The sequence below is a fragment of the Sorex araneus genome, chromosome 9 (genome assembly GCF_027595985.1).
Source record: "Sorex araneus isolate mSorAra2 chromosome 9, mSorAra2.pri, whole genome shotgun sequence".
NCBI classification, from domain to species: domain Eukaryota; kingdom Metazoa; phylum Chordata; class Mammalia; order Eulipotyphla; family Soricidae; genus Sorex; species Sorex araneus.
The window spans coordinates 14247163-14260477 of record NC_073310.1 but is presented as its reverse complement, the minus strand read 5'-3'; the positions used below and the strand labels follow the sequence as shown (position 1 = coordinate 14260477).

At 66.9% G+C, this 13315-nt stretch overlaps 1 protein-coding gene across 2 annotated transcripts; it reads right to left on the bottom strand.

Moving 5' to 3' along the window:
* Positions 1-568: 568 nt before the first annotated feature.
* On the bottom strand, positions 569-13102 carry ASPHD2 (aspartate beta-hydroxylase domain containing 2). 2 transcript variants are annotated; one of them, XM_055147303.1, is made up of 4 exons: positions 12559-13102; positions 6821-7880; positions 2241-2354; positions 569-2042 (listed from the first exon to the last, which is right to left on the bottom strand). In XM_055147303.1, exons 2-4 carry the CDS (start codon positions 7626-7628, stop codon positions 1933-1935), a joined length of 1032 nt encoding a protein of 343 aa, XP_055003278.1. In that variant the 5' UTR covers positions 7629-7880; positions 12559-13102; the 3' UTR covers positions 569-1932. The 2 variants fall into 2 exon arrangements, with proteins under 2 accessions (XP_055003278.1, XP_055003279.1); XM_055147304.1 differs by lacking the exon at positions 12559-13102 and adding an exon at positions 12155-12279.
* Positions 13103-13315: the final 213 nt, after the last annotated feature.

Genomic DNA, 13315 nt, shown 5'->3' with positions numbered 1-13315 from the left:
GCTGATCTGGACAGGCCCAGGGTCGGAGTGGGGGAGGGGCCCCCTTTCTCACCCCTGGCAGCCCGGGCAGTGGGGTGTGAATCGCTTTAGTAATTGCCTGGTGGGGGTCACACCTCAGAGGGTGAGAAACAGTGCAGAGCACAGGGCGGGGAGCACAGGGCCGGCCCCACAGAGGCGCCACCCGCCCTCCCCACCATGCCCAAGACCCCGGGCGCACCGGGGCCCGCAGTTAGACCCCAGTGATGGGCACGCGCGGGCCACCCGCTCCCCGACCCCATCAGAAGCAGGGGCCCCACTCTCCCTTGCCGTCTCCCCTCCTCACCCTGTTCCCTTGCGGCGACAGGAAGGGGCCGGTGGGGGGTCAGAGCTGCACCCCCACCCCCAGGCCTGCCCCTCGCCCCCCTGGGCAGGACGTCCCACTCGGAGGGCCCGTTTGCCTCCCCCGGACCTGCCCACGGCCTGATTTGGGGGGTCCCTTTCGGGGCCTTGGTGCCGACTCGCCCTCCGAGGGCGTCTGCTCCCCGGCCCTGCACGGTCCCCGGGGCCCCGAGCCGACACACCGCGTGGCCACTCTGTCCTGATACTTTATTTCTCTGCTGTCACCCCACCACGTCCCACGAGGGCAGGACACCCGCGGGGCGGCTGTTTCTGTAAACCTGCACGCACAGAGGCCACGCACCTCGGTGACGAGTGACAAGGTGCGGAAGGGGTGCAAGGACGTGGAGGAGACGCCGGGGAGGGCTGCGGCCGGGGGGGGCAGCGCCCTCTCCCAAGGCCCGGCGTGCGGCCGTCTGCGGCTTCTCTCGCTCCTGTTCTTTGCTCTCTCGCTGGCCGCCGCCAGGTGCTACTTCCGTGGCGTTGCAGCTGGTCGCCAGAGACCGACGTTCACCCGGCCGCGTGTCACCAGCCACAGCTCTCCAGACCCCACACTGCCAGGGCCCACCGAGGCCTCGGCGGTGTGGCCCAAGGCAACGCTTTCCCAAAGCCACCCACAGGACACCTCGGCTGGGATGGGTGCTGGTCCTGAGGAGCACAGGGCATGCACCGGCCGGGAGAGCCAGCACCCAGCCCCACGGCCAGGACCCCCCTCCCCCCGCACTCCCCCTCTCTCTGGGCATCTGCACGATAATGCAGGGACATGTGGAAAGTCTCAGGCAACAACCTCAAGGCCTCACGGACACTTGGCTCAGAACTCAGGGGCTGGAGGGGACCTTTCCAGAGAGACACGGGAAGGGGGGGGGTGTCGGGCAGCTGGTGGTTGGGGCATCCTCAGAACAGCGGGGAAGGGGCGGCCTCCAGGCCCGGATGGCCACAGCCCCTCCTGGAGGCAGTGACAGGGGAGCCCGGGGCTGGAGGCCGACCTGGGGGAGCCCCCAGCCAGCCCCCAGGGCCACCAGCCCCAGCAGTGCCATCTGCCCTGGGGGACCCGACGGCCGTGGAGGGCCCCCACCTGGCGGTGGACGGGAAGGGCCGGGCCGTCGGCGCCCGTTCACAGGCTCACGGAGACTAGGGCAAGTTCCACGTCGCTACGTCCCGAGGGTCCGGACAGCTGCCCCCCGGGGGATGCTAATGCAGCGGGAAACTGAGGCACGGCTGAGCAGGCAGCAGCCCCGAGCCTCAGGGACTCGCCCGCCTGCAGCGTGCGGGAGGAGGGGGCGAAAGGCCAAGGCAATGGAAGCGGAAGGTTCTCCGTGGACGGTCACCAGAGGGGAGAGGAAGGCCGACGCCACAGTTCACCAGAATAGAAAAATAAAAACGGAATCCCGCGGTCGCCGCCGCCGAGCTGCCTGCCCGTGGAGGCGGCGTTCCGACGAGCAGGGCCATGGGACCCCCGGGGGTCGCCCCTCGCCGTGCGGCCTTGGCCTTGGCCTGGCCCCGGCCCCGGGCCCCGCGCTACTCCCCGACTCCCTGACCGCGGCGCGGGCCGCCAGCTCATCGTCCAGGGGCAAAGATGAAGTCCAGCGCCTGCCGCTCGGCTGCGGCCACGTTGGGGTGCCACAGGTCCACCATGAAGACCACCCGCGGGCCCTCCTCCACGGAACCTGGCGGGGAGAGAACAGAGAGGTTCGAGCCGCGTGCGGCAGCCCGGCCGGCCAGCACTGGCCCAGGGAAGGGCGGTCGGGGCTTTCCCCGGCAGGTGGGCAGAGGGGAGGCGGAGGGGACAGTGTGTGCCCATGTGGGCCAGGGTCCCAAGTTCATCCCGGGAAGCCGCGGGGGCCGGGCCGGGCGGGCGGGCTCACCTCCGTGCAGCGCCGTGTGCAGGAAGGAGTCGTCAAAGAGCAGGCAGCGGCCCTCGGCCCAGCACTGTGGCTCGCCTCCCACCACCAGCTCGCAGCCGCTCGGCGTCTTCAGGCCTGTGGGGGGGACAGCAGGGGAGAGAATGGGCGGGGGGGTGGGGATGGGGGATGCCTGCTGGGGTCCCCCAGGGCCCCAGGTGGGGGGCTGGCCCAGGTGAGTAGCGCCAGGCTCTGCTCCTGCGCTGGGCTGGCCACCCCGACACGGGCCCGGCTGGGCCGCCTGGGGCCCCCCCAGCCCCTCTGTACCCACACCAGGCCCGTCTCTGCGGCCGTTGGAGGGCAGCTGAAGGGTGCCCAGGGCCCCCCGCGGTGTTCCACCTCTCTGGCCACTTGCCGGCCCGGCTCCGGAGGCGGGGGACAGGCAGGTCTGGCTGAGCGTGCGTGTTCCCAAGTCTCCTGCCGGGAAACTTGGAGTGGGGGCACGGAGCTCAGGGGGAGTCAGAGCCCTGCTTAGCGGCTGTGCTCCAGGGCCAGCGGGGGGCCCACGCCCGGGCGCAGAGCCCTGAGAGGGGAAGCTGGGTGGCCGTGGACACGCATCGCAGTGACCTCCGGGCGACAGGAGTCAGCCACAGCTGGGGAAGGGAGCAAGTGGGGCAGGTCTAGGGCATCGGGCACCCGTGGCCTGGGCTGTGAGTGACCCCCCACACAATGGATGACGGGGGCGACTTCCAGTGGCCACACCCTCAGCAAGTTATCCACTTGTTCGTTGTTTGGGTCTCTGGGCCACACCCAGCAGTGCTCAGTCCTTACTCCCGGCTCTGTGCTCGGGAGATGGGTCGCTCGGGAGCGCAGCCCAGTCGGCTGCATGTAAGGCAGGTGCCCTCCCCACTGTATCGTCTCTCTGGCCCCGGACCTCAGACAAGCAAGGCTGAGCTCTCCTCCCTGCGACCCAGCCCCAGAGTCAGCGGGGCAGGGGGCGGGCTGGTGTGTGTGTGATTCTGGGTCCACTCAGTGGTCAGTGGTGCTCAGGGGCTACATCTGGCTCAGTGCTCAGGTGACTCCTGGCTCAGTGCTCGGGGACCGTGTAGAGCCCAGCATGGAGCCAGGTGGGCCTCCTGCTGGCAGAGCTGTGTGTGGAAGCCCACCGTCCGACCCCTGCACCCCCAGGGGCTCACACACGAGGAGTGACCTCTCAGCATCACTAAGGTGTGGCCCAAAGCCTGCTCCTCCCCCCAGAATAAAAAGCTCCCATTTCTCCAGGCCACTAAATCTTCGCCGCTGTGCTACTCAGAGGCAAGTGCCGGGCCCGGAGGGTTCACGGCTCCCCCCACCGTTTCCTCTGACCCCCGAATTCTGACCCTGCTACCCGTGTCCACCGGGCCCGTGGCGGCCACCATCCCTCTTGGTGGTGGAACCGGCTTGCACCCCAGCATCAGTCCTGTCTCCCGGCTCCGCGTGGCTCAGGGCTGCTGCTTTGTCCCCAGGAATAGCAGGGAAAGGGCCATGTCCCTGGGTGGGCTGCGGCGGCCGGGGTGTGGTGGGCCCCGGGGGACGGGCAGGCAGGTGAGCAGATCTCTGACCCCTGGCCCCTGCGACGGGCCGGCAGAGAGGAGGGCGCGTGTCCGGCTCCCGGAGCTGAGGGCGCAGGAGATTCTCGCGCGTCCCCGTGAGTGAGGGTGCGCTGCCCCTCCCCGGATCCGGGCGGGGTGAGAGGGGCCCGGGTGGGTGGGCGGGCGGCGCCCAAAGCACACACCTCAACCCACCACCACCTCGCCGGAACTCTGACGTCAGTGAATGGGAAATGCTCCCGAGTGCACCCGAGGCTTGGACTAGCCCCCCAGATAGCCCCAAGACCCCCACGGTGCACCAGAGAGACGGTCCCGTCACAGCCCAGGCAGGGACCGGCCCCCTGAGCACCGCCTGGGGTGGGGGGGCAAACACCGGGCCAGGGACGGGCGCAGTTCGGTGGCAGAGCCCCGGAACTGAGGACGGACAGAAGCAGGCGTGGCCGTGCGGGTGCCCGGGGCAGGGACGTGGCAGAGGCGGGGCCTCCACACCCCCACAGTGTCAACACAGAGCCAACACGGGTCACTCGCGGACACACGTTCCCTCCCTCAGGGCCGAGCATGGGGAGAGAAAGGACCAAACCACTGGTCACAGCCCTGGGGGAGTCCACGGACCCCAGCAGGGCCCGGGGGCAAGTGACCAGCAGGGCTGAAGAAGAAGGGGGGGGGACAGAGCGATAGTGCAGCAGGCGCTCGCCTTGCACATGGCCAACCTGGGCCCGACCCCCATCATCCCAGATGGCCCCCCAAGCTCCGCCAGGAGTGACCCCTGAGCATCGCCAGTGTGGCCCCCAAACCAAACAAAAAGGGAGAGATGGGACTGAAAGAGGGTGTGTGGGTGACACCCACCCACAGCGCATGCACACACGGTAAGATGGTAGACGCACATGCCACAGACGCACACACAGCACAGACACACAGCAGATACAGCACAGACACACAACACAGATGCATACACACAGCACAGGCACACACAACACACAGCACAGACACAAAGCAGATACAGCACAGATACACAATACAGAGGCATACACACAGCACAGATGCACACACATAGCACAGATGTACACACAGCAGATAAACAGCACAGATGCAGACATGCACAGGTACACATACAACACAAACACACACTCAGCAGATAGAGCACAGACACACATCACAGATGTATACACATAGCACAGATGCACACACAGCAGACGTGCACCCACAGCACAGATGCGCATGGCATAGACACAGCACAGACGCACACACAGCACACACAGCAGGTATACAGCAGACACAGCACAGAGCCACACACACAGCACAAATGTACGCACAGCAGATACACACACGCGGGACAAACGTGCACAGCACAGACTCAGGCACACAGCAGATACCCTGCACAATTGCAACATACACAGCAAATACACACAGCAGGCACACGTGGCCCAGACACGCACACACACAGCAGAGATGCTCACAGATCCACCACACAGCCGCATCCACGCGGCACAGCCCTGCTCTGCGGGGGCGGACCCTTGCCCCTCTCGCCCCAGCCCTCCTACGCCCGGAACCCCACAGCAGCTCTCCAGTGCTCACATGCAGGTCACTCGGGCGGCGGGACACGGGGCACCGCAGCCACGTGCAGGGCAGGGCGAGGTGGCCACGCCCGCCCTCTGCGGCTCCCCCGGCCCCGCCCACCCTCAGCCCCGGACTCCCCGAGCGCTGCTCCCTGCCATGCCTCAGGGTCAGACCTGTGCCCGGGGCCCCTGCCTTGCCCTCCTCCGAGAGGGGCGCCCTCCTTCCCGGCAGGTGTCTGGCCCTGCACCGCGGGTCCTCGGCTGCCGCACGCCAGGAGACACTGCTCTGCTGCTCAGTGCTCCGAGGCCCACAGGGCGCGCAGATGAGGCGCAGGAGCCCCGGCCGCGCCCGCAGCGCCCCTTCTCCCCTCCCGCCCGCCCCCGCCCAGCCATGCCTGCACGTCTGACGCGAGCGAGCCCCCGCCCAGGCCCCTGTGGGGGACAGGACGCCCCGTCTTCCCGTGACCCTTCGCCCGCCCATTCTTCTCCCAGTGACCACCCGGGTCAGCCGCCCTGAGGCTCAGTGGGAAGGCCCGGTCCCCCCAGGCTGTGTGTGACAAACACACCCTCCCAGCCGGCCCCTGGGGGGCTTTGCAAACCAGCTAAGGGGGGATCAGAGCGAGTTGCGGGGACGCGGCCAGGGAGCAGCTGCAGCCCCCCCTCCCCTCCACGCCTCGTACTCTGTACCCGTACCCCGGCCACACCTGACGCTCACACAGCAGCAGCAGGCTCAGCCCTCAAGTCCCCAGCCCCGCCCCTGCAAGGTCACTCTCAATCCCAGGCGACCTCGGGACTCAGCCAGCTCCACACCACAGCCACTAGGCAAACAGGGGTGCTGGTGGCGCCAGGCCCCTCGGTCACACCAGCCCCCATCACTGCCCTGGGCCGAACTTCTGGCAGAACTCCCCGTGTGTGTGTGTGTGTGTGTGTGTGTGTGTGTGTGTGTGTGTGTGGTGGGGTGAGGGGTACTCTCCACGGACTCCTGGTCAACGGGGCTGGTGCAGAGCTGAGGGCATGGTCCTGGGGGTCACCAGCGACACCCCGACGGTGCTCAGGAGGCTGCACTGTCCAAAGCTGCAACCGGTGACGCCTGGGGGACCACGTGGTGCCGGGGATCACACTGGGTTGGGCTGTGTGTAAGGCGCTGGCCCCGCCCCCTGCAGGTCTCTCTGGCCCCGCCCCCTGCACGCTCTCTCTGGCCCTGCCTGACTTTTTTGCACCTCTGGGACATATCGGCAGTGCTCAGGGGCTTCTCACGGGCAAAGCCTGCGCTCAGACCCTGGAGCCATCCACCTGCCCGCCCCTCCACCCCTCCCCCGGCGCCCCCCAAACCCCCACTCCCCGCCTCCAAGCATCGAATGCGAGATCCATTCATTTCCCAGGGATGGGCGCGATCGGCGGTGTCAGGGGCTGGGGGGACCCCCGGCACCCGGGGGAGGGCTGCTGCGCGCCGACCTACCTAGGTGGCAGCGGATGCGGATGTTGGTGGGGCCGTAGTGCTCCGTGATGACCGTCCCGGGGCTGAGCACGGAGATGCACGCGTTCCCGAACACATTGTTCCCGATACAGGTCCGCAGGCTGCCGAGCAAGCGGTACGTCCGTGGGCACCTCCTGCAGTTCCGGGGCACGCACACGCCCTGGTTGACCAGGTAGAAGGTGACCCACTCCCCGCTGGGGGTGCTGTTCACCTTCCAGCCCTGCGGCAGGCTGCAGTTGGAGAAGGCCTTGTACAGGGCCTCGAACTCGCACAGGATGGTGGGGAAGTTGCGCTCCAGCAGCTCGACGTCGTGCTTCTGCGCGTCGCGGGCGAAGTAGGGCGCGGTGGGCAGGTCGGGCAGGAAGAAGACCTCGGGCTTCTGGATGGAGGGCCGGCTGCTGAGGTAGCGGCCCTGCTCGCGGATGCCCTTGTGGATGCGGCCCATGCCGGACCAGGAGTAGCGCTTGGCGTACTCCTGCAGGTTGTGGTAGAGCTTCTGGTTGAGGCCCTCGCCAGGGCTGCAGCGCACACAGGCGGGCGACTGGCAGTAGGCGAAGCCGTTCTGCAGCGCGCCCGCCTCGGGGCCCTGCAGGAGGGCGCCCACCGAGGCGTAGGGCCGCGGCTGCTCGCGCCCCACGCGGTAGCAGTACCACACGAAGAGGAACAGCAGGCAGCCCACGGTCACGGCCGCGCTGCTGTCGCAGTCCCGCACCGCCTGCATGCCGGTGGCCACGCAGTCCCGCAGGCCGTCCAGGGACCAGCTCCAGGCCCCCAGCCACTCCAGGGACATCTTGCGGGGTGGGGGCGGGGTGGGGCGTGCGGGGTCGGGGGAGGGCCGATGGTCAGCTGTGCCGGTCTCCTGGGTGATGCGCGTGGGCTCTGCGGACTTAGCGTGGGGGGCGCAGGGCGGCGGGCACGGGAGGAGGGGGCATGGCTGCGGAGGCGGGTCCTGCGTCACCCCTGGGAGGGGCACGGCCGGTCTCCGTCACGTGGGCAGGTGGCGTGGGGGCCCCCGAGGAGACGCACTCTTAGGAAGTCCGATCTGGGATGAGAGAAGACAAAAGCAAACATGTGACTTGTACACCCAGCGTCTCCCTGGAGATGTGTGTCCACCCCCCGCCCCAGGCCCACGCGGGTCCCGCCACCCCTCCAGGACACCCTCTCCGCAGCAGTCCCCGTAAGAGTCCTCCTCACGCCCTCCTAGGTGCTGCCATCATGCCCATCTTCCAGATGGGGAAACTGAGGCGGGGAAGGGTGGGGGCGGGCTTTATTTATTTACTAGGTATGTCTTACTAAGTAAGTATCTTCCTTACTCTGGCTCAGGCTCCCCGGGCCAGGACACAAACCCCATTTCACAGCCACGCCACATCAGGACAGTTTGTAGGTCAGATGGGCACATGCTGGTTTACGTCCTGGCACTGTCCATCATTCTCTCTTCTTTGGGGGCCACGCCCACGCAGTGCTCGGGGCTGGTAGGGCTCTGGCAGCCATGTGGGTGTCCGGACAGAACCCTGGTCTCCACTAAGCCACCTCCCAGCCCTGACGCTAATTTAAGGCTCGGTAAATATATATTTGTTTGTTTGGGGCCAATGCCCACCAATGCTTAGGGGTTACTCCTGGCTCTGTGCTCAGGACTCACTCCAGGTGCTGCTCAGAGAACCTCATGGGATGCCAGGGATGGTACCCGGGTCAGCCACCTGCAAGGCACGTGCCCTCCCCACTATCCTTAAGGTTGCTCCCGGCCTTAAGGCTCAGTACACAAAAAAACTATTTTCGTGGGGCCGGAGCGATAGCACAGTGGGTAAGGCGTTTGCCTTGCACACGGCCGACTCGGGTTCAATCCCCGGCATCCCATATGGTCCCCCAAGCACCGCCAGGAGTAATTCCTGAGTGCAAAGCCAGGAGTAACCCCTGAGCATCGCTGGGTGTGACCCAAAAAGCAAAAAAAAAAAAAAAAAACCTATTTTCTTTATTTGGGGGAAGGGAGGGCAAAGTGGTCTCCCTAGCAGTGCTCAGAAGGTTGCTGACCCCACCAGCAATTCTCTGCCAACCAGGGCAGGGGGTCACAGCAGGGGTCTGAGGATGCGGAGCTGCTGAGGCCCGGTAGCACCCCCAGTGGTCTACAATCAGGACCCGCGTGGTGCTAAGGTTCAGACTCGTGTGCAATCCCACGTGCAAATGCCTAGCATGTGCCCTAACCATTGCACTATCTTCCAGGCCCCCGGCCTTGTAACTTTGAAGTCAAGAGAACCCTGGCCCTGCAGAGCAGGTGGCGCACGTGGAGGAGTGGTCAGAGCAGGCTCACCCAGCCCCAGGGCCTCTGCAGGGCAGTTTCTCTAGTTCCTTCTCTCTCGCCCACCCCAGTGGCAGCCCCGCAGTGCATTCTGCTCTGGACCATCTAGTGGCCATGCGGCTGGCAAAGGGAAGTGAGAGGCCATGGGGAGGAGTCTCCGCTGCCCAGACATGTGGCCCTGCCACGCGTCCCGCTGATGGCTGGGGCAGCGTCTGCTTCCCTGACGGCCCAAACCGCCCAGAGTGGGATGGACCCCGCCTTGCCGTGCCGGGTCTGCACACCCCCTCCCCCGGCCCCGCCGTGTCTGCCCCCAGAGCCGCTCTCCAACCCGCTCTCTCTAGCCTGCTGCGACCCAGGCCCAGGTTCTCGGCCCCTCCCAGGTCATTCCCTCAGCCACAGGGACAGAGCAGCCGAGACACATCTGCACCGTCTCGAAGCACTGAAAGAGACGACCCAGAAAATGGGAAAAGTGGGCTGGGGTGAGCGTACAGCGGGGAGGGCACTTACGCTGAACACGGCCCACCTGAGTTCGATCCCCGGCACCCCACATGGTCCCCCCGAGCACTGCCGGGAGTGCTCCTTGAGACCAAAGCCAGGAGGACACCTGAGCACCCCTGGGTGCAGCCGCCCCCCAACCTAAAACCAAACAAAAGACCCAAAGCACTAAGCGCATGCTCTGTGGAGAGGAGAGTGCCCTGGGTTTGATCTCCGACGCTGCCTGGTGCTACACGCCCCCCCAGTACTGCTGGAAGGACCCCCCCAAACAGCGGGTCTGGGCTAGGCCTTCTAACCCTGCAGCAGGAATGTTCCCTCGATGGGTCTCAGTTTCCTCATCTGTAAGATGGGCGCACTGACCTCCCGGGAGGAGGCAAAAGTACCCAGGACCGGGTTTCAGGAACACTCGGCATAGGCTGGCTCAGTACTGGGTAGTCGGGCGCCCCTTCTCGCGGAGCCCACAAACCAAAGGCGGGTGCAAGGCGGGTGGCCAGGCAGTGTCCTGACAGGCAGCAAGGCCCAGACGCTCACCCTGCCACACACGTCACCTCGGAGTCTTTCCTTGTCCCCAAATGCGAAAGCCGGGCGGTGCCCGCGAACTCGGAGCTACTTCCCAGCCCAGGTTGAACGAAAAATCCCTTGACTAGTGTTGAGTAAGTCAAAAGCACACACACATCCTGAATATTCATGAAAATGCTGGATGTTTCTAGGAAAAATACAAGAGTGGGGAGGTCGGGAGCTGCATTTTGTTCTCACTTGGTCTCCATCTCTTTGCGGGTTCGGGAGAAGACGGAGTGTCTGGGTCCCCCTCACTCCCTCCCGGTGGGATTGACACAGCCCCCTCCCCCCCACTCCCCTCCCCTCCTCTCCTGGGCTCTCCCTCACTAGTAAGTGCTCGGAGAAGGGGGCAAGAGGGGCCGGAGGGGAGAGTGCTGTGTGCCAGCATTTCCCAAAGGGAACCCCAGAGCACGGAAACACAAATAGTCTTTGCAGAATGAAGGTTTCCCCTCTATCCTGCGGGGAGAAGTGGTAAGAATGTAACAAGCGGCCGTCAATGGTGAGAATGTAACAAGCACCCGTCCAGCCTTAGTCCCCATCTGTCACCAGGGAAGTTTAAGGCAAGCCAAAATGCAGGCATGGAGGAGGCACGAAGACTGAGGCGTCTCTGCCCTGGACATCCACGGCTGCCCTCCCCCCTGCCCCATCCGCCGCCTCATCCCACCAGCACGGGGGGACCTCTTTCTGCACAGCCAGCACGGAGCATGGCTGGGGCCGAGCTGTAAACAACAGACCCCCCAGTCCCAGACACCAGCCTCCTCGCAAAATGCCAGGCAGCGCTGGGGACCAGAGCAAGGGGGCTTCCCCGTTGGCCACTTCGAGCCCCCAGAGGCCAGCAGGCCAGGGGCTAGCAGGCGCCCGCTGAGCCGGGACACGGAGAGAAATGGTTCCCTCTACAGCAGGCTTGGCAGTTCATTAGGAACCAGCTTAAAGCATCTGTAGCAGCCCCCACTCCCGCCCCCAGGGGGAGGGCAGAGTCCCCACCGCCTTCACACTTCATGTTCTCCTTTAATAACTTTAATAACAGCTGCCCTCAGACCCTGGAGGTCAGCAGGCTCTGGGGAGCAGCCCCCGAGTTCCTGGTGCCCTAAAACTGGGAATAAGTCCAATCAAGAAGTAGCTGGGGAGAGGGGAGGAGGGCCAAGCCCACCCCCTTTCCAGCCCACAACACCAGCCCGAGAGCTGGAGCTTCTGGTACCTGTCTCCTGGGGCACCCAGGTCACCCCAGAAGCCCTCCCCCACCCCCGCCCCCTTACTCCCAGGAGCAGGGCGGGAGGCTGCCCAGCACCCGCCTCCCCCAGGGGCGCCCACTCCGCGGGGGGTGGGGGCTAGGGACCTCTCCCTGCATGCACTTCCTCGCCAGCCTCTCCAGCAGCCCCAGCCTCTCCAGCAGCCCGGCACTCCGGGGCGTGGGGGAGGCAGAGCAGAAGGGGTTAAGGCAGATGGTGACCACCGGGAGGTCAGGGAGCAGGGGGCCGCCGGGAGGATGGCGCGGCGAGTGTGGACAGCTGGGGCGGCATCGGCCCCCGATAAGGGGAGGCGGTCGCTGGTGCTCACTCCCGGGACAGGAGTCGGATCACCACGGGAAATCTGAGAAGTGCTGGCCGCTCCGGGGCTGGGGGAGGGGAGCGAGGCGGGGGAGGCGGGCGCGGGGTGGGGATGTTCACCCGAGCAGGGGGCCCCAGCGATGGAGCAGGAGGGGAGTGGGGGTGGCGGGAGGGGGTGGAGGGGGAGGCCACAGCACCGCCCGGGCGCTGGCGCCGGGCACGTAGCGAGCGCGGGGCGGAGGGGCGCCTCGGCCGGGCCGGGATGCAGGGCGCAGCCGGAGCATCCTCGGGTCGGCGCCGCTGGGCGTGGGGACCGTGGGGACCGCGGGGACCGCGCGGATCGCGGGCCCGGGGCCGCCCGCACCCCCGGCCGGGGTCTCCGGGCCGCGCCGCCCGCCCCGCAGCCCGGGAGCCGCCGCTTACCTGCGCCCGCACGCGCGCGGGAGGCGGGGGTGGCCGCCGGGGCCGGGGCGCGGGCGCCGCCCGAGGGCGCGGACGCGCGGACGCCCCCCTGCCCGCGCCGCCGAGCCCCCGCCGGCCGCTGCCCGGCCCACGCCGCCGCCGAGCCGGAGCCCCAGCCCGAGCCCGAGCCCCCGCCGGTGCCGACGCGCCGCTGCGCTCCGCGGGGCCGCCGGGACCACAAGTCCCACAATGCCGCGCGGCGGGGCCGGCCGCGGGGAGGGGGCGCGGCGGGCCGGGGCGGGGCGCGCGGGGGCGGCCGCGGGGGGCCCGCGACCCCCTCCCCGCCGCCGCGGGCGCCGGCTGGCCCCAGGCCGTGGTGTGGGGGAGGGGACCCGGGCGGCAGCGGCCCCCCGAGACGGACTCACCGCCCCGCGATCCGGGCTGCGCGCGGTCATTCATTCGCGCTCCTCTCGCCCGCCGGGGTCTCCGCTCGCCCGCGCCCGCGCTCTTTCCTGTTGCTCGGCTCGGCGCGGCTCTTCCTCCTACGTGTCCTCGCGTTCACGCTCTTTCACTTTCCAACCTTCTTTCTTCCCTCCCTCGCTTCCTCTCGCCCCGACGCCCCGCTTTACCTCGCGGGGTCCGCCTTTGCGCGCCAGACTGCTCGGGTCCTGGCCAGGAAACTGCAAAGGCAGAATCCTTTGTCTCCGGGAAACGAAGTTATTCCTTCTGGGCACGTCGTCCTAGGGCCCCCTGGCCGCGCCTGCCCGCGGGGGGGAAGGGGAGGGCCACACCCCAGGCTCCCCCCAGTCTACCACCGCCGCGCTTGCACAGTGGTTGGAAGGGCAGCCCTGGAGGAGAGCCGGTAGCGGGGGTCCTGGTGCGGGGGAGGGGGTCCTCTCAGCTGAGATGTGCGAGCGAGGGCCTGCGGGAAGCAGTTCTGCTCACAGTGGCTATGGGATTTTGAAGGGCTCCGAGGTAACTCTAGTGGATGGGCTGTGGGAGCGCAGAGTAGGACGCGCTGCCCACAATCCATCTGTTCCTGACTCACAAGCCACTTGTTGCTGTCCCAGAATCTACCTTGTCCCAGTTCCAGAGTCCATGTCTCAGAATCCACTTCCTCCTCCTCCCATCGCTCCAGAGGAGGAAGAACTCAGTTCTCTCTTTGGTTCCACCAAAACAAAC